The sequence below is a fragment of the Molossus molossus genome, unplaced genomic scaffold, assembly GCF_014108415.1.
Source record: "Molossus molossus isolate mMolMol1 unplaced genomic scaffold, mMolMol1.p scaffold_m16_p_1, whole genome shotgun sequence".
NCBI classification, from domain to species: domain Eukaryota; kingdom Metazoa; phylum Chordata; class Mammalia; order Chiroptera; family Molossidae; genus Molossus; species Molossus molossus.
The window spans coordinates 37,594,089-37,615,777 of record NW_023425344.1 but is presented as its reverse complement, the minus strand read 5'-3'; the positions used below and the strand labels follow the sequence as shown (position 1 = coordinate 37,615,777).

General features: G+C 33.1%; 1 protein-coding gene across 1 annotated transcript in view; it reads left to right on the top strand.

Moving 5' to 3' along the window:
- CHIC2 (cysteine rich hydrophobic domain 2) overlaps positions 1-21,312 on the top strand; it is a 45,678-nt gene extending 24,366 nt beyond the window's left edge. The window contains exons 4-6 of the mRNA XM_036252333.1: positions 17,639-17,695; positions 17,862-17,921; positions 20,957-21,312. Of these exons, the coding sequence (XP_036108226.1) occupies positions 17,639-17,695; positions 17,862-17,921; positions 20,957-21,007 (168 nt within the window). The 3' untranslated portion in view covers positions 21,008-21,312. The remainder of the gene's footprint in view (positions 1-17,638; positions 17,696-17,861; positions 17,922-20,956) is intronic.
- The last annotated feature ends 377 nt before the right edge of the window (positions 21,313-21,689 follow it).

The window sequence follows — 21,689 nt, the reverse complement described above, 5'->3', positions numbered from 1 at the left end:
ATTATTACTAATATGTAAGATAATACCCATTGAAGAAATAAAATGTTTACAATACTTATTTATAATTGGTAAAATTATGGGGAATTCTGTTTTCTTTCTTTTGTATTTTACAGGTTTCCTGTGAGGAGTACATAGTAATTCTGTAATCAGAAAAAATGATCTAAAGTATTTTAATTTAAAATTTCCAAGATGTTGGTAAAGATATAAAAAATTAGTATAGATTGAATGTATTACATTTTTGTTCAAGTTTTTTTTTTAATTATGGTAATTATATGTATAAAAATGAAATACTGTTAAGTTGAAATTGAATGGAATTGTGTTGGCTACATTTCATTTTGTCATCAAATAATGATAGGAAATATAGAAAAGCAAATTCTGCTTGTCCCTTCATTTTCATTATAAAATAAGGTATATTTCTTGCTCTGGCCGGTTTGGCTCAGCGATTAGAGTGTCAGCCTACGGTCTGGAGAGACCTGGGTTCAGTTCCTGCTAGGGGCACGTACCTTGGTTGCAGTTTGTCCCCTGCCCTGGTTGGGTCGTGTGGGTGGCGACCACTCGATGTGTCCCTTTCACGTTGATGCTTCTTTCTCTCTCTCTTCCTCCCACTCTATCTGAACAAAATATCAAAAAATGTCCTTAAGCCCTGGCCGGTTTGGCTCAGCGGTTGGAGTATCGGCCTGCGGTCCCAAGAGACCCGGGTTCGGTTCCCGCTAAGGGCATGTACCTCGGTTGCAGTTTGTCCCCTGCCCTGGTTGGGTTGTGTGGGTAGCAACCACTCGATGTGTCCCTTTCACATCCATGTTTCTCTCTCTCCCTCCCACTCTATCTGAACAAAATATCAAAAAAAAAAAAAAAAGTCCTTGGGTGAGGATAAAATAAATAAATAAATAAATAAAAAATAAAATAAGGCATATTTCTTAATGATAGGAAAAAGATAATGCCTATGTCCACCCCCCTCATCCCCCCATAGTTTTCACCAGGTCATCTTCAGACCATAGAATTATTTTTTTAAATTGATGGTTGCTATTGAATTCATAATTCAATTTGTAGCACTTCTTCCAATTGTTTGGGTATTTCTATTGTTTAAATGACTACTATATCTCACTTAATTTATAATTTTCTGTCATTTAACCCAAGGAATCATTTGAGATCCTGTTTTTACTTAAAAAAAATTTGTATTGAGTTTATTGGGGTGACATTAGTTAATAAAATTGAATAGGTTTCAAGTGTACAATTCTATAGTACATCATCTGTATATTGTATTGTGTGTTCACCACCTCAAGTCAAGTCTCCTTCTGTCACCATTTATTCCCCCTTTACCCTCTTCTACCTCCCCCGAACCCCCTTTCCCTCTGGTAATTACCATGTTGTTGTCTGTGTGTATGAGTTGCTTTTTTGTTTGTTTGTTTGTTTTTGCTTAATCCTTTTACTGTTTCCACCCAGCCCCCCAACAACCCCTCCCCCGACAGCTGTCAGTCTATTCTCTGTATTTATGTCTGTTTCTATTTTGTTTGTTTATTGTTTGTTAGATCCCACATGTAAGTGAAATCATACAATATTTGTCTTTCTGTGACTGACTGACTTAGCTTAGCATAATATTCTTCAGATCCATTCATGCTGTCACAAAAGGTAAGATTTACTTCTTTTTTAGGGCTGAATGGTATTACATTGTGTAAATGTACCACAACTTTTTTTTATCTTCTCATCATTTGAGATCCTCTGTTTTTTACTTTTTAAATGAGATATTGCAATGTGTGAACAGTATAGGATTTAGAAAACAAAAGTAAACTTGATATTTTTTCACACAGTTTTAGCAGCTTAAGATAATTTTTCAGATATTTTCATTAAACTCTTTTTTATTTGAGACATAATTGAGATTGATATTTTTAGTTTCAGAAAATACATTTCATTTAACATTGTATTTAATTTAAGGTCTCTCTGTATATGTGGCTAGATAGAATGTTTATTTGATAGATTTAATTTTATATGGACTATACTATCTAGTAAACATAAACAATTATTATTAGTGCTTTTAAAAAAAAGCTATACATTTCCCTGTTCTGGTTGTAAGCTTTATAACCATGGAGAGGGTGACACTTCATGCATGTATGAAGGGGGTATTATTAGAGACCCTGATGAAAAAGGGGTGCTTTGTAAGATGGAGGCAGGATAATTTGTCGTGGCACCTTCAGTAGTCTGGAGAAGCCTGTGAACACTTCCTTAGAATAATGTTTTATTTGTATTTTAAAAGATTTAATGTATTTTAAATGTATAAAATACACAAGATTATAAAGGAAACCAATTATAAAAATATAGTTATTAAATTCTTTATTAATGTATGCAAAATAAGAAAACACAAAAACAATAGAGAAAATCAGGACTAAAGCAAGGGGTCCACTCTCAGCACTCCTATTCAACGTTTTATTGGAAGTCCAACCCAGTGAGAAAGGTAAAAGGTATGCAGATTACAAACCAAGAAATAAAACTCACTGTTCTCAGACAGCATGGTTATCTCTGTAGAAAATCCCATAAAATCCACAAAAGCTCCTGGGATTTAATAAATAAGTTTGAACAATTGGAAATCAAAATTTAAAAAACTGCATTAATAGCACCAAAGTAATACATAATATAATACATACATATTAAGCTAACAAAACATGAGCATGATCTCCTCTCTGACAGCTGTCATTCTATTCTCTGTATGATCTGTATGCTGTGCAAAAAACTACAACATAATGATGAAAAAAATCGAAGACGTAAGGTGTGCCTTAACATTTATTGTGTTAAGTTTTATGTCTTCGAATACAATATATTTTGATAATAACCTCTTTACAATTTATATTTTAGCAGCTTTATTGAAATGTAATTGACATACAACAAACTGCACATTTTTAAAGTGTATTATTTGGTAAGTTTGGTCACATGTAACACATATTGCATGTGAAAATCAAGAATGAACGTGTTCATCACATCTAAAAGTTTCCTTGTATCTCTTTGTAATCCCCTCATTTCTTCCAGGCAACTGTTGATTGGCTTTCTGGCTCTGTTGATTGGTTTGCATGTTTTAGAGTTCTGTGTGAATGGAATCATGCAATATGTATTCTTTGTCTTTTTTTACTCATAATTATTTCAAGGTTCATCCATATTGTTGGATCAATAGTTTATTCCCTTTTAATGCTGAATAATATTCTATTGCATAGATGCACCACATTTGATGGACATTTGTGTTATTTCCAGTTTTGCTCTATAAATAAAGCTGCTATAAATATTTTTGTTCAAGTTTTATTGTAGACATATATTCTCTTTTCTCTTGAGTAAAAATTTACAAGAATTGAGTGGCTTGACCATATGATACATATGTGTTTAACCTTTCAAAAATGAGGGTATTATTTTACATTAAACCACCAGCAGTGTATGATAGGGTCTGTTTTGCTACATCCTTGTCAATTTTTAGTATGGTTATTAATCTTTATTTCAGTCATTCTAATAAGTATGTAATAGTATCAGAATGCTTTAATTTGCATTTTCCTAATGATTAATGATGTTGGGCATCTTTTCATGCTTATTTGCCATTTGTGTATCCTCTTTGGTGAAGTGTCTTCTAACTTTTGCCTTTTTTAATTGAGTTGTTTTCTTATTGTAGAGCTTTGAGAATTCCTTGTGTGTTCTGGTTACAAGTTTAGATTTTGCAAAGATGTCTTCCAACCACTGGTTCATCTTCTCAGCTCCTAATAGTCTTTTCAAGAGCAGAAGTTTCTAATTTTAATAAAATCTAATTTTTTTTTTATGGATTATGCTGTTGATGTTATACACTGTAACTCTTCCTAAACCTAGGTACAAAGATTTTTTTTTTTAAATCCTCATCCGAGGACATTTTTACATTTATTTTCAGATAGAGCGGGAGGGAGAGATGGAGGAAGAGAGAGAGAGAAACATTGATGTGAGAGAGACACATTGAGTGGTTGCCACACACACGACCCCAACCGGGGCTGGGGACAAACTGTAACCGAGGTATGTGCCCTTAGCGGGAACCGAACCTGGGCCTTTCTGGTCCGTGGGCCGATGTTCTAACCACTAAGCAATACCGGCCAGGGCCAAAGATTTTTTTTCTATGTTTCAACTAGGAGTTTTATAAGTTTAGGTTTTACATTGAAGTCTAACTGATTTTAGAGAGGAGGGGAGAAGGAGAGAGAGATAGAACATCTATTGGCTGCCTCCTGTGTGCTCCACACTGGGGATCGGGCCCACACGTGGGCATGTGTCTTGACTGGGAATCAAAGCAGTGACCTCTTGGTACATGGGTTGACACTCAAACACTGAGCCACATCGGCCGGGCTTTTCTAGATTTTTTGTATTTCATTCTGGCTGGTGGAAAGAAGCATTGTGCCAGATCTTTGTGAGCTTTGGGCACTGTTATCTCTAATTCTTCCCAATAGTTCTTTGCTCCATCTCTGGTAGTTTTCTTACCTGCATGTGCTGCTCAGTACTCACTGAAATCCTCAGTCGGGATTATAGTTAGATCTTTGGAGTTCATGCTTTTAGCAGTCTCTTCTCTGGTAATCTGTTCTATGGCTTCTAGCTGCCCTGGACTCTCCTGGACTCTCAGCTCTGTCTCCTTAACTCAGGGAGTTACCAGGCTTTGTCTGTGCTCTCCCTCCATTTACTACCAGTCAGAGCTCTCTTACATTGATAAGCTTGGGAATCATAGGAGCCATCTGATTTGTTTCTGGTTTCTCAGGAACCATTGTCTTTCATTTCCCATTGTACATTGTCTTGAAAACAGTTTCATATGTTTTTGTCACTTTGTTGTTGTTTCAGGCTGGGGGTAACTCTGGTATCTATTGCCGCATCTTTGTTGAAAATGAGAGTCTGAATGTCTTTTTTTTTAGTTGAAGTGTTCTTGACATATAAGTACTATGCTGGGTGATAGGAATGGAAAGATATATATTAATACTTTACTCAAAGATCATATATTCTATTTGGAGATATGGTCGGTGAGTACAGACATGATTTAAGTTTGTAAGTACTGGTCATATTTTTCATGAAGTTCTAATATCAAAAGATAGTAAATATGTGTCCTTAGGGTCTAGAAATGTGAAATGGCCACCTATAATCACAAAATATATTTGAAGTCTTCAATTATATCTCAAACACCCATTTGAATTTTTAATTACATCACATATATTTGTTTTAATAGAAAATTTAAAATGAATAAAGTTGATAATTTTCGAAGATAAGCATATTTGTCTAATGAGATAGCTAGTTTTGGCTGCCATTTCTTATGCTGCTGGAGTGCCAATGGCTGGAAATTACTTATTCATTAATTCAGTTAATGTTTCCGAAGCTACCCTTTGGACTTCGTACTGTTTCAGATGCCATTTAAATGACAGATGCTGTTTAGAGGTTATGAGGTTCCTTTTGTGGACTTAAAAGGTAGATTAAAAAGCAATGAGATAGTTACAAATAGTGATAAGTACTTGGAAGACAATAAAACAGGAACCTCAGCCTTTTAGTAGGTTCTTTATAAGAGCCCGAGGAGCTTACAAGTGGATAAAATGCTTCAGCTTCACTAAATAGATTTTGACATTTACTTTTTTATTTTTTGTTTATACTTTTGTTTATATTTTGCTTCTTGATTTTGTCTTAATTGTGGTAGTATTGTTGAAAAAATTGATGTCCAAGTAAGTTAATTCTTTATGACTTGTAGTGCTTTCAGCCTGGCTCATTTTTTGAGGAAATGTGTCATAATTTTACTGTATGTTGTGTTCTCATATTTTGTTTTCCATCCTAAAGTAACTATTTAGTTTTAGCCTTCTGAGATTTTGTACATATATATTATATCCCAACATTAGTGACTTTATAGACTGTTTATATATGCTTGCAGCCATATCCCTTATGACTAAAGAACCCTAAATTTTAGGCTGTATAACACCAACCTTTTAATCTTAATAGTTGACTTTCTCCTTTTTTTAGTGCTTTGATCTCTCTTTTTTGTATGATGATTAGAATTGTATGGCTTCCTAAAAGAGTTCTGTATGGATTTAGAAAAAAATAGTGTATATTTCCATTGCCCTTAGACTCATTGACTTAGGTATAGGGGAGTAGGCTACAACTTGTGGTAGCTGGGACCTGCACTTTGATGTAGGAAGAACTGGTTTAGAAAGTAGCACTTAACTCTGAGTGACTGATCAATTCACTTTATAAACCTCAGTTTTTACCTCTCTAAAGTGGAATTAATATCTTCCTTGCAGTGTTGTTTTAAGAATGAGAGCAAGTACTTGATAAAGCATTTTGCCTTTAGCAGGTGCTTAGTTAATGGCAGTTGCTATTATTATTTTAGTATGATTTTTCCCAGTATCTGTCTCGCTAACTACTGTATCCCCAGTGCCTCTCACAGTGCCTCAGATCTTTTGTGTTCACTAAATATTTTTTTTTGAATGAATGTACTCTTTGGCTTTTGAGATCTTTTTGAGTAGTAAGATCATAACATTTCAGAAGATATGGTCCTTACTATTCAAAACAAGATTCCTTAGTAAATAAAAGCATCTTGTCTTTTAGACAGCGATTTTTAACTGATGTGCCATAAAGAATTATAAAACATTCAATACCTGACTTTGACCTCTTTTCCCTTAGATTGTCAAATAAAATGACAGTAGTCAACACAACAGTAGCCATTCAGTGTGAATGAAATCAAATTTATACTTTTTTTTGTCATGTCAGCAAAAAATATGTTTTTTGGTATGTCGCAGAATTTTAGTAATTTGTGTGTCATGAATTAAAAAAGGTCAAAAGTTGTTGTATTAGAGTAAGTAGGAGACTTTTTTTTTTCTGCAGGGGCAATGTAATAAAGAGTAAAAGATAGTGTAGTAAATCACTGTTTGAAGCTGGGTGATCTTGAGAGTCACTAAAAAACCTCTCTGAGCCTGGAGTTTTTCTTGCTCCATCCTTTCCCTTTCTCTTTCTTTTAATATGAGGAAAGGAGAAGCTAATTTCAGGTAGTTACCAGCTGTGAAAAATCTGTAATCCTTTGAAAATTGAGCTGTATAGGTCTATGAAACATCTCTATTTCCAAAATTTAAGTAAAGAAGTTCTCAATGTTGATTTTAATTTCAAACTTAAAGAATTAACATTTTAGTAATGTATTTTCATATAGACTTTTTAGATTTAAAAAAAATCCTTTTGGCTTCTTTGAATTTTTTTTAGGTAATTGCTATTTATTTTAGAAATTTTGATGAAAAGGGCCTGTATCCAGTCTAATTGCATTTTGTTTGCTTTAAGTATGCTTAGATGTTTTTCTGGATATCTTTTCTCCCAATCTCAAGTTAAGTTATTCAATAATTGTGAGTTCCTTTGGTTGGGGTATAGCAGGGGTTGAGAATCCAAGTGGGAGAGGTCAGGAATAGAGGATTTTTCCCTAATATTTACATCCTACCTTGAGATTTGTGTATTTCCTCTTAAAAGAGGTTGAGAATGCCCTGTAATGAGTTAATGCAATGTAGGAGAGACTGGGACTCTCATTGAAGGCAGAGTTGGGTTTTCTGTATCGAATCCTGGGTATTCAGTTTGTGGTTTCTTGCCCCTTCCTCAGTATCTCCCATATTATAAAATGCAGGATAAAGAAATAGGTTTAACCTCTCTGAAATCTTATTTCAATTGCATTATAAAAGGGATGTCCTGTAAAAGATTTCTCATAACCAGAGGAATAAATTTATTGCTATTTTATTTCAAAGAATACTTTAAGTTTGAGTTTTAGAAAACTGACTGTTGTCTGGCCAGTGTGGCTCAGTGGCTGAGCGTCAACCCATGCACCAAGAGGTCACCACTTCGATTCCCGGTCAGGACACATGCCCAAGTTGTGGGTCTGATCCCCAGTGGGGGGCATGTAGGAGGTGGCCAATTGATGTTCTCTCTCATGGATGTTTCTCTCTCTCTCTCCCTCTCCATTTTTCTCTCTCTAAAATCAATGAAGAAAAAAATTAGAAAACTGACTCTTATATAAACGAAATAAATTACAGTCATTAGTGTGAATGACACTGACACTTTGTTTTTAATTGGAAAAACTATTACTAAATTCTCATCATAAAAGAGGATACTTAAAAGAGTGTAAACTTTGAGTCCTAAATGTATGAGGTGCACTGGGACTTTAAAGATGTGTCAGAGTCATTTGTAAATGAGTTTTACCAAGAGCTAGCTGAAATTCAGTTCTGTCTGAATATTTAGAATATTTATTGGTGTGGTGGTTTGTAGAAAGATTTGCTTAGCTTCTTCAGCGTCTTATTTTGTTGTTAATCCAATGAGTTCTTAATTTCAGATATTGTATTTTTTATTTCTAGATTATTCATTTGATATTCTATATTTGAGTCCAATTTATAGAGTCTAATTCTCTTCTGAAAATCTTTTCACCCATTTTGTTTATTTTTAACACTAATACCTGGATAACTGTGGGTCTGTTTCTGTGGGTTTTTCTCTTTTGATTATTGGTCATATTTTCCTGCTCCTTAAACTTTTTTATGCCAGATATTGCACACACAATGAAGTAGAAGCTCCAGACGAAATCTACCTCAATCAAGGGTCTCACCTTTTCTCTTTTAGGGAGATAGCATGAGGGGACTGGTCCCTTTGGTTTAATAAGAGATTGAGCTGGTTTGGGCTGGGTTGCAAGTAAGATTCAGTTAACCTCTGGTCTTTGTCTCCTCTACCCTAAAACTTTTACCCTTAGCATATTTTGTGTTTGACTTTTTAACTTTTCATTCCATGCAGGTTCACTTGAGCATGTGTTTGATGCGCATCCTCCCCCGCCTAGCAGAATTTTGTTTCCTAAGCAGTGGTAGACTGTGACTAATTTTTCTCTGCCTTTCAGTGTTGGTCCCCCACCCTTCCTTGCTGTCCCAGAACTCAATAAAGTCTCTAGAGAAAACTGTTTTTGCATTTTAGAGCACAACTAATTTCCATTGAGAGCCTGCACAACCTGCATGAACTATTGATTTCCCCTTTCTTCCTACCCTTAGAATCAGCAAGAAAGGAAATGGCCAGTAATCATCAAATGATTTAGGAAGGGCCTTTTCCTTCTCTGGATTTTATTTCATCTAGTCCTTGTTGCTTCCAGCATTTTCTGATGTTTTTAAAATAATTGTTGTTTTTCTTCTTTAATTTATCCATTTCTATTTGTAGTGGGAGTGTTGGCTTGACACTAGCTACTACATCCTACCTATAAGTATATGTCTCCAATTGCCTTTATTTCGTGTAAAGAATTATGCCTTTTTTTTTCATGTTTGGAGGGAAAGAATGATATGATTTTTTCTATCTTGTTTTTAAGGTTTTGTTTGAAACTTCACATTTAAAATTGTATTTTCAATACATTTTGTAAGGATATTGTATTCATTTTATGTTTGTGCCTCTTAGGGATGGATTTATAAATTGATGTCACCTAATTCAGATGCATATAAAAATAATTTACTTGCTGATTGAAAGTAGAGAGAACATGGGGTTTAAAGTTTGAATCCTTTCATTACCCTCCCTGGCTGTGTGACATTGGGCAAAACATTTAACTTCTGGAAGCCTCTGTACTTAATCAATAAAATAGAAATACACCTCAAGGCATGTGTTATTGCATGAAGCAAGGTATAAACAAATAAAATACATTTTGGATAGATCTCATCGAGACTGCAAAATAGAGTAGAATGGGTATTTCCAGACCTTAGAACCACAGAATATTAGAACCTGAAAAAATTTAGTTTTAGTTTTTCAAATTTTAGAGTAAATTTGGTTGTTCAAGCATGACAATTTGCTTCGTGGCTTAACATACCTTGCGTGTCATACACATGTATTCAACAAGTTACAAATTCTTTACAGATTCATAACTCTGTAATATAATGGAATGAGCATGATGTTGAAGGCCATACAATCCTGGTTTTAAATCCTAGCCCCACTATTTTGTAGTGTAGCTTTAAGGTTCTTACCCTCTAAGCTGTAGTTTTCATATGTAGAAAGAAAATAATACAAGCTGCCTTAATAGGTTTGTTATGAAGATTAAGTAAAGTAACAGAGGAAGGACACCTAGGATGGAGTCAGACCAAAAGTGAGGATTAAGGGATACTATTGCTTAAGTCTTTCATTTTCATTTCTCCAGTTGTCTCTTATAATCAATCAGTAGGTGATTTCACCCCCCCCACCTATTGATCTTGACCAGTGATTCTTCCTTGTATAATCATGTAGTTTTTCAATATCTCTGATAATAATACTTTTAATTGTGTTACCTGATACTCATTTGTCTTACAGTTTTTTTCTAATTTTCTGCTGTCAGTTAAAGCTCAGTTTTAGTTTTTTGAGATAGTAACAGTATTTTCAGAAATTTTATCAGAGGTTAATGGATAACCCCTTAAATTATTTTTTCTTTATTGATTTTTAGAGAGAGGAAGGGAGAAGGAGAGGGAGAGACGGAAATATCGATGAGAGAGAACATCGATTGGCCGCCTCCTGCATGCCCTCATTGGGAATCTGGCCCACAACCTGGGCATGTTCCCTGACTGGGAATCGAACCAGCAACCTCATGGTGCATGGGTTGACGCTTAACCACTGAGCATCATCAGCTGGGCAGTGGATAACTCCCTTTAACCTATGTGTAACATTTTATATTTGTGTGTATGTGCCTTTTTTGTCATTCATAAAGTACTCAAGAGTAAGCTAAAAAGTTAAGAACCACTAGCCTAGGTCATAAACTCTTTATGAAATTGTGTTTAAGCATACCTTATTTAGGATTGGTACCTATAAATCACTGCTTAGTACTAAGAATGTTTTGATATACAAAATGTTTTCAGATGTTTAGCTTATCATCATCTAAAACTGTTACTTTTAACAAACAATACTAAAAGGGTTGTTCTAATCATACTTTGGTGTGTGTATTTAGGTTTTTTAAAAGTTAATGTTTACATAAAATTTTTAAAAAGAGCCCTTTTTAAACTTTATTTTTATTGTTGATACTATTACAGATGCCCTCATTTTTCTGCCCTTTGCCTCCCCCCAGCCCCCAGCCCCTCCTTCCCTCTGGCCATCACCACACTGTCTGTGTCTATGGGGTATGCCTGTATGTTGTTTGGCTAATCTCTTTTCCTTCTTTCATCACATAAAAATTTTAAAAGGAGGCTTTTTTAAATTACTATAGCTTTTTTATTTATTTATTTATTTTATTAAATATATTGAAATGACATTGGTTAATAGGTCATGTAGGTTTCAAGTATACATTTCTATAATACATGTGTCTGTATATTGCATTGTGTGCTCACCACCCAAAGTCAAATCATAGTCTGTCACCATATATTTGGCCTCCTTTACCCTTTACTACCCCTCTACCCCCATCCCTTTCTGACTGGTAACCACCATACTGTTGTCTGTGTCTATGAGTTTCAATTTATATCCTACATATGAATGAAATCATATGGTTCTTAGCTTTTTCGGACTTATTTCACTTAGCATAATATTCTTAAGGTCCATTCATATTGTCACAAATGGCAGTATTTCATCTTTTCTTATGACTGAGTAGTATTCCATTGTATATATGTACCATATCTTCTTTATTCAATCATCTATTGAAGGACACTTTGGTTGTCTCCATATTTTGGCCACCATGAATAATGCTGCAATGATCATAGGGGTACATGTATCTTTGTGAATAAATGTTTTTGAGTTTTTCAGGTAGATACCCAGAAGAAGCATTGCTGGGTCATATGGTAACTCTGTTCTTAATTTTTTTGAGGAACTGCCATACTGTTTTCCCTAGTGGCTGTAACAGTTTACATTCCCACAGGCAGTGAAGGGGGGTTCCTTTTCACCACAACCTCTCCAACACTTCTTGTTATTACCTGTCTTTTTTATAATCGCCATTCTAAACATATTTTTATTGGCTTTTAGAGAGAGAGGAAGGGAGAGGGAGAGAGAGAAACATCATGAGAGAGCGGAATATTGATTGCCTGCCTCTTACCCACGTTCCACTTGGGATTGAGCCTGCGACCCAGGCATGTGCCATCACTAGGGAATCAAACCAGCAGCCTTTTGGTGCATGCAGTGATTGCTGCCCAACCAACTGAACCACCCCAACCATGGCTTATTGTAGTTTTGATTTGCATTTTCCTAATAGCTAGTGAGGTTGAGCATCTTTTCATATATCTGTTGGCCATTTGTAAGTCTTCTTGGGAGAAGTGTCTGTTCAGGTCATCTGCCCGTTTTATAATTGGAGTGTTGTTTGATGTTGAGTTGTATGAGTTCTTTATATATTTTGAATATTAACTGCTTTTTGGAGCTGTTGTTTGCATATATCACCTCTCATTGGTTGGTTGCCATTTTGTTTTATTGTAGGTTTCTTTTGCTGTGCAGAAACTTTTTAGTTTGATATAGTCCCATTCATCTATTTTTGCCTTTACCTCCCTTGTTTTTAGGGTCAGTTTCATAAAATGTTCTCTGTGATCAAGCCTCTAAGTTTAGTACCTGTGTTTTTCTTTTATGTAATTTATTGTTTCAGATCTTATCGTTAGGTCATTGATCAATTTTTAATTAATTTTTATACATGGGGGCAAACTAATCTAGTTTCATTCTTTTGCATGTGGCTTTCCAATTTTCCCAGCACCATTTTATTGAAGAAGCCTTCTTTTCTCCATTGTGTGTTTTGGCTCCTAAAAGGAGCCTTTAAGTACAAGGAAATTTGTTTAGAAATTTTCTTGAGGGATCCAATCATATTCTAATTTATCTTATTGGTGAGTCCAGATTTTTCATGTATAATACTGAGATACGCGATTTAATTTTCTGCACATCCCTGCAATATAAGATTTATATTAATCCAGAACAAAAGAGCTGAATCAAGTAATTTTTTCTTAAGTTAAAATAACTTATTTAAAATATTAGATGGTTTTCTTCTATTCACTTATAACAAAGAACATTTTTGTTTCACATGTTAGTACTTTGAATTTGTATAGATGTTAAAAAATAAGTATAGTTTTTATTTAAAAGTACTTAACAGTTAAAAAATAAGATTAAGAATACACCCAAAGCATTATTCTTGTTAAACTTAGTGTATTATGATTTGGGAGTTTAAAATTAAAACCTGTTTTAATAAGAAATTGAACATTTGAAATTGCACTTTGACATTCTGGGATGTAATGAATAAATTTTATTCAAATACATTTTAAGTTTAAATAGCTTAACTTTTATAGTTATTAGTGAGATACTTTATTTGTATATTTTGTTAACATATCTTAGCATATTTATGTTCTACAATCTGATGATAATGCTATTTTGGGGGAAATTTCAGAGAAATTTTGTTACAGCTTCCACATTTTTTTTTTCCTTTGGCTTTAAGTACTTTAAAATTCATGAGATTCTCACTGATTTTATTAGCAACTTTAGAAAACCACACCTTGTAAATCCACTTTTTCAAATGATTGATTGTAAATAAATCAATTATTGGTCATGAGTATATTATAAGTACCTAGTGGTAATAAAGTAGGGGAGTAATACATTCAAGATTCTCTAAAAGATTTCTTGCTTCCCCTAAAGTTTTATTTATATCTAATTGCACATTATTTATAGGGAATAATAATTTATTTCTTAGAAAGTTATGAGATTTGGAAAAAATTACTAAAATGCTTCTTCATAGTAAGTCAAATTTACATTTTTAGGAGATCCTTATTTTCTATTGTAACTTACTATTTCTAAGTGACTCATATATATTTTATAATTGAAAGCTTACTTTACATGGGTCTTTGGAAATTGATATGGGGTAAGCTATACCTAATATTAATTGTTGATTAATTATTTAATTAGCTATTTTGTGAATTATCCAGGCCATTTGCTTCTCTTGCAATTTTTATGTTTTGACTTATTTTCCACAATTCTACCAAAAATTTAAGAAGAACCAAAGGCAGTAGAAATTGAAGCCAAAATTACTATACTTCTGTTGCTACTACTTACTATTGAAGTTAATTAAGCCTATTTGATAAATATGTCTATTTAGTAATTGAAATGATGTTTTAAATCTCTTGTTAATTTTTACTTAAAAATTGCTTAATGGCAATATTAGAACTAATTTACCAGTGAGAAAAATATGAAGAAATGTGTGATAAAAAGTTAAAGTGAGCTCTGTGATGAGGGAGAAGGGTGGGAGCTGTCCTCTTCCAGACCAAGTTAGTGATGTGATGTCAGTCTCATAAAAACTGATTTTGCTTCATGGTGTGAGTTGGTGGTCTTGGCCCTTTTAATTAAGGATAATAATTCATGATAAAATTAGATTTTTTTTTATCATCTTATGTAGAAGGAGTGAGAATTCTTGGTTAAGAACCCCTAACCTGTCCTCTCACCCCTAGGGTGTAAGCACTGAAAAGGATTAAGGCCCACTGTAGGGAAGCTTGCACTGAAGCCTGTACTGCCTTTCCTCTGTTCTTTCAGTTAAATAGAAGATTTTAGTTCCCATGACTATCAGGCTGGTGCTTTTCACTAGCACCAAATACTTTTTAAGAAATTAAGGACTTATTTTTCGAAATCCACTGGCCTGGAATACTGAAAGATGATTTTTTTTTTTTGATATGTCATGTTGACAGTCCCTATACATATTATTTTTTTCTAATGAATATTAGTTTGCTTTAATTTATGTTGAATTTAGTGGTTGATACAACCTTTTAAAAATGAAGGACAGATTTTTATATGTTTAGATTTGCTTACCTCGTAGTAATTAGTAGAGTTTGGCAGTGTTGAATCTTACATTTCATTAGGAATAGGATCTGATAACCTTGTGGACATAAACTCTTACCCTTTATTTCTAGAGTACTGCAATTATAAGGTGCTTTTTTTCATGTTTAAAGGCTTTTAAGTAGCTTTATAATTACTGAAGTGTCATATTTTTTTAGTATCTGCCAAATTGGTATTGTATTTAATTTTGAAAATATATTTTGATTTTGTTAACTAAAAATAATTGCAGAATATTAAACATTCTCAGTAATTAAGGTTTTTCCCCCTTTTGAGTTTTTGTTATTAACATAATTTGTGGCAGTTTCTTTCTCTTTCTCTCTTTCTTTCTTAATGATTGCTAGAATCTATATACTTGTCACCTTAGTGTGCTAGAAATGTTCCACTCAAATCAAGAGTTTCTTTCTGGTTTTGTATGTTCTCACCTGCTCCTCACTGTAAATCATTGAGATGTCAAGTGTAATGATTAATTAAGCTGCACGTGCAAGTGCTTTTTTTTCACCTGTCAAGCAGGAAAGAGGTCTTACAGCAAGATTTGGTGGTGCCAATTCACAGCTTTTACTTCAGACTGTCAAGTGTGTAGAAATATTTTATATGTGGATGCTTATTCAGAATATGGTATACCGGGGTTTGTTTGGTTTAAAATTCTTAAATATTGTAAAATGCAATTATTATACCAAACCCTATAATTAAACTCCTAATTAGAGGCAAAGAGTATATTCAGAAATCCTACATAAATATTTTGGAATTTAGGTTTCATACTTTATACGTACATTTTATTTAAATACTGCTTGTTGATTTAAGTTACATAAAGTAAATATTTAAAAATTTTTAAATGGTGTGTTTGGGTGTGTATATCATATATACTATGAGATCCATTTGTAATGAGATTCATTCTCATTATAATATAACATGGGCTTAAATTTATGATGAAATGATGATAGTGATAACTACACTTTTTTCTTTGAATAATGAAATTTTTCAGAATGTAATATTAAGGTTTTAATTTTTACACTTTAATATAAAATGACTTGGAAAGCTTGTTCTCCTCACCCTGGTTCTTTAACCCCCATCCCCCAACACTTAAACCATCAGTAAAAGTAAAACCTCAAATTGTATAGTAATCTTAATCTATTATTAAAAGGTCCTATAAAGGAAGATTACAAGGTAGATTCAGGGTTTGAATCGGTTTTGCCATTGGTTTAGCAGCGGGTGGGCAGGCAGATGCCTGCTCAGAGTAGAACCTATTGCCATTTTTCACCATTGATAGAGTAGCCTTTCAGAGTCAATGAGCTCTGTCAATGTGAGCTTGTCAAGGCTACAACTTCATAGACCTGAGAGGCGGTTTGAGAGGTCAGCCCTTTTCAGGTTTGCTGTGATGCAAATGAACTTTAATGCTTAAACAACTATTGGAATTTTTATGTCTGCTCCTTGTTCTTTTTTCTTCACAAAGTCATTGACGAGACATTCAGTGCTTTTTAAATTGGAAGTTGCATTGTGCTAAAGACCTAGTACAGATTTACGGAGGGCTGAAAGCAGTTAGATCATGTTCTTTTCATGGTGCGATTAGAATCAAATCGATTTCCCTACAGCCTTCAGCATTCAGATGGCAATTTTAACAAAGCTTGGGGGCTAGACAAGGGACAAAACGACTGAACTGAATGTTAATTACACTCTGCAGCCTTATTTTCTTTTGATTTGGGGCTGACTGGCAACTAAATTAACAAAAAGTGTGACCATAACTGCTGCCCTATTTTCATTTAAAAGGAGAGCTGCCTCTAAAAGGCTATCTTTACAAAGAAACAAGTGAGGTCTGCTGATCATTGTTAGCAAGGGCACTTTTTTTTCCCCCTTTAAAATTCATGCCAAAAAAACTGTTAAAAAATAATGTAATAAATTAGTCATTGGCATATTATTATCCAGAGAGTTAGTTGGTTTTCTGATTTTTATGACATAAGCTTGGAAAATGTAAGGCAGTGGTGGTAATTCACTGGTAGTTATGAATTATAGTTGACACATACGTGACTGTGGTGTCTTTAGCATGTTCAGCATACTGAAAGGTAATATGGTAAGTAGATAATAATAGCTACTATTTTATTATGTAACATTTGACTTGAAAACCAGCTTGATCCTAACAATTTCTCACCTAGCTCATCCTTGCTTGATATGCAGTTTTTCACATTTGATTATTAGTACTTATTTAGTTGTGCCACATTAGTAGTACTAGATGTTTTTTTCCTTCCCTTGTGAGGAAGCTGCAGCTGCACCAGGTTGCATTTGATTCTTATGGCAACACTGTCCTTTTGCACCTGCAGCTGTATCAGTCTCATCCTAACACCTGGCACCATGAATTATCCTCTCCTTTATTCACACACCTAAGCAAGAAACATTTCATGCTACATAGTGTATATTGCAAAAATAAAGTGATCTTAAACATAAATTTCTCAGTTGATTTCTTTAACAGTAGTGTTGAATTAAGAGCTTGATTTTACTGTTAATCTTGTTGGTTTAAATACACTTTTGCCCCTGTTTTAATACTTAATACTTACATATTGTTTAAGTATTGCAAATATATTTTCGAAATAAATGGGGATTTAAATTTATAACATTTCATAGATAGCTAGCTTTTTAGATTTTGATAGTTTAAAATCAGAGGCTAGTAAGTTTGAAACAGTGAAAAAAGAATACAATGCTTAAAAAACCAACAAACCCAAACCATATCTTTATTAAAATACAGGACTATTTGTATTTAGGTTACTATTTAGTACTAGACTGTTGATAGTGTTATAGGATACCCTATATTCAGTCACTGTCTTATACCTCGCTCCTTCTCACACAAAAAGCAGCTGCAAAACAGAGTTTTTCTAAAACCAGTCAAGAGTAAACTTTTTTCTCATTTGTCTTCCAGACACGAAGATCGATTGAGAAGTTATTAGAATGGGAAAACAATAGGTTATACCACAAGGTGAGTACCACAGGGAGCAGCTTCGTACTGTTGGGGTCTGAATTGCACAGTATGGAAACAGATGCTTTTGTTGAACTAAAAATATGAAAGGTGGACAAATGGGTTAGTCTGTTTGCTGCAATAAAATAGAGCTCATTTTTCTTCTTTTACTCTCCTTCTTGTCTAGCTGTGCTTGCACTGGAGACTGAGCAAAAGGAAATGTGAAACGAATAACATGATGGAATATGTAAGTTAAAGGGCTGTTTTGTGAGTTTCTCTATTAAATGATCATTTATTTTGCTTCTGATCTTATTCTTTCCATGATTATTAATCAGCAAAGGTGTCAGGAGCTTAATCTCCTGAGTGCAAGGATTTTCTACGGTTCACAGATGCATGGTTTCATGTGCAAGACTGATTTATAAAGTTATGAATGACTTGAAAACAAGGCTTCACTGTGTTCTGAAAAATAATAAATTAATTGCCAAGATAAAATAGCCTGAACATGTGTTGATGGAGTGTGAAATTTTAGATGCTGTATAAAGAATAACCACAACTTTGGTTACGCAGCAAGTCAGATATGGCTTTTTTATATAATGCTAATCAAGTTTCCAAGTGTGGAAGAAAACCTTTCAGCCAAGCCATTGGAGCTTAAGAAACCTTTAGCCTTTATAAATTTTAACTATCCTTACCTCAGTAGCCTTTAAAGAATCTTTTAAAGTGTTATTAGAATATTTTTTAATAAAAATTATCTTTAAAGTTAATAGGAGATGGGATTTTGCCTATCCTTTGTATATTCTTTAAAAGATATCCAAGTTGGCACATGTATCCAGTGCATTTTAGAACTTATTCAGTATGGTGTTTAATTTACTGACTTCTTAACTTGAACAATTTTTCTCCTTTTGAAAAATTCATAATACTATAAAAAAATATGAGTTTTTATTTATTTTGCCTTAAGCCTGGCATTTTATTTTAACTATGGAAAAGTTATTATATTAACTGAAAAAGATTTAAGGAAGAATTGATTGTTGAAATTAAAGTCATAGCCTTTGTGAAGTACCTGGCACATCATTTCTGACAAATTCTGTTCTTTGAAACAAGCCATCATAGGGTGTGTGTGTGTGTGTGTGTGTGTGTGAAAGATTGATTAAAACAGTGCTTACATAGTTGGAAATTGTCATAAAATCATTTTGCTTTGTAGTATTTACTCTTTCTTTCATTATCATTTAGTCAAATCCCATTTCTAGCCTTGAACATAAAAGATGTCTTTAAAATGTCTCCTTTTTCATATAATAAGTCTATATATTCAGTGAACCAAATAATGTAAAATTAATCATTATCTTTTATATCAAACATGTTACTTTATGATGATGATAAAGATACTTGATACTTTATAATACTGATAAAAAAGCACATTCAAATAACTTGTTTTGAAATTGACCTATGAAAATACCAGTCTTGTGTTTCCATCAGAGATGGTAAGAGAGTTTATATATTTTGGCAGGAGGGATGGAAATGTAGGAGATTTAAAGCATTTTGTGAGGAAAAAAAAAATTGCTTTATTTATAAACCCAAACACTAAGCTTAAAACTGAGGCTTTATTTATTTTTGCACATTTCTAAATTTACATTGGAAAGGAAAACATTGAAGTTATTCCCAATACTATTATTTCCGGATAGAACTATAGGAATGTCATTCATTCATAAAATATATTCATTGTATTCATCTTTGTTTTATATTTTTTAACTAAAAGTAAAATAATTTACTAACCTTCCAAAATGTCATGAGCTCTGTGCTTCATTTGTAAAATAGTTATCTTTAATTTATTATAAATTTTTAGATAATTAAATTCTGCTAGTAAAGCTGTTATATTTTTCATACCATCAGAAGAGTAGTAAAAAAATGTATTTTTCTAAATTTTCTCAGTATGTTTATTTGTGATAGTTGAATGGGGGAATAACATAATTTCAAAAACTTTCTAACATATAATTTTTAAAAGATAGAAAGTAATCTAGTAAGAAAAAAGTGCTTCCTTATCTAATGAATTGGGGCATTTTTATAATGTATTTCTCTTTGACCTGAACTTTTCTTTAACTTACAGATATTTCATTTGTTAGTTAAAGGAAAATAATTGTCCTTAATTATATTTTGAATATTGGAGTCAATCTAGAAAAATACCAACTTTTCTTTTATTCTGATATGGTAGAGCAGTATGATTTAGAAGGAATGAGACAAGTGACCATTTTTTATGCATTTCTTCTGAAGGAAAAGAGTTCATAGGATATATTCTTTAAAAAATAATAATGCAAATATGGCCAAAGATAACATTTATTTTCTACTCTGTAGTATATAAAACGTGATGCCTACATTCAAGAGCTGAAACTGCATAGACTGCTTGATTGAGGACATGTTTGAAATATAGAAGTATTTATTGAATGTTGACTCATAAGTAGTTTAAACATTTAATCCTCAAGTTTTAGATACAGTTTCGGGGGAGGGAGGAGCGGCGGGGAATGAGTTCACCAAATTTGGAAGTGTTCAAATCAAATAATTTTGTTTGTTTGTTTGTTTAGCACCTATTCTATACAGAGTTGGAAAAGGAAAATAATTCATTGGAATTTAAGACAGTTCAAGTTTGGGATAAAAATTAGCTCTGGTCAACTTGTGTCTTTCTGCGTTAGTGTTTTGTCTTGGTAGGTTTTCCTTTAGTTTTTTGTAAAAGGTCCTTTGAAACAAATTTCAGCCTTTAATTTTGCTAACATAAGAAGAAAAGGACTTTAAAAACATGAAGAGATAAAGGATTGGTACCCTTTATCTAGAGATCACATATCCTGGTACAGTAAAATGAGAGCAATTCTAGAACCTAATTGGGTTAGACAAATGGGTGGAAGCCTGAAGAAATCCATATTGGATCAGCTGTACCACGTAGTAGAGTAGAAAAGGCAAGCCTTTGCGATTAAGACTGGCCTTTATATTCAAATAGTGACTCTACAATCCATCCTGTTACCCTTCTCAGATCATCAGTTTCCTCATCTGTAAAATGAGGATGATACTACTTGCCTTATAGAAAAGTTTTTGGGATTAAGTAGATCCATATAGTATGAAACACTTGTAGTTATACTCAGTAAATGCTAGTTCGGTTTTCTTGTTTATTTGTGCGTGTATTCTCCTGTATGTCAGAGGTACTAACAACATTGTTTTAAGTGATGGAATATAACTGAAGTTTAGTTAAGATGAAAATCTATTTAAATCTTTTATTAAAACATTTTTTTTCTCCTTCTACAGGTCATCCTCATAGAATTTTTACCAAAGACACCGATTTTTCGACCAGATTAGCATTTACTTTATTTATAGAGACTTTCCAAGTATGTTGTCTTTCCAATGGTGCCTTGCTTGGTGCTCTTCTGGTGGTAACATAACATTGGTTCTACAGAATCGTGTGGTGTTTTTTTTCTGTTTTTTTTTTTTTTTTTTTAAATAACCGCATGTTCTAAGTGTGCGTTTTTGTCCAACTTTGCAACAGTTATTTCATACAGATGTTTAATACCTAAGTTATTGTGCTCTTTTCTGTTATGTATTCTGATTTTCAAGGATTACTTTTTTGTATTATCAAAAAAATACATTTGAACTTAGCATAAAAAGTGGCCAGCCTTTTTTATTTTATCACTAAGGTACACACAGTCCTTTATTTATTAATTCCTTAATATAGAAAAACACCTTTGTAAGGCTGTACTTGTCAATTCTAGCAAGCACACTCTTTGTATGATTTTTCTTTCTCTTTAAATTTAACATAGTTTTTATTTTAAAATAGTAAGTTTTCTTTAATAGCTTTTGGGAATTTAACATATTCTTTCTCATACAATTCCTAATGCTCTGTTTACAGTGGAAATATCTGTAACATTATGCAGACCTATAAAAAAGTTTTGAAAGGATTTCTGTCTTCAAAGGTAGCAAGCCAGGATTAAATTATTTTTATTAGAATAGACAAATCAGTGAATGGTATGCATGCATCTAATGG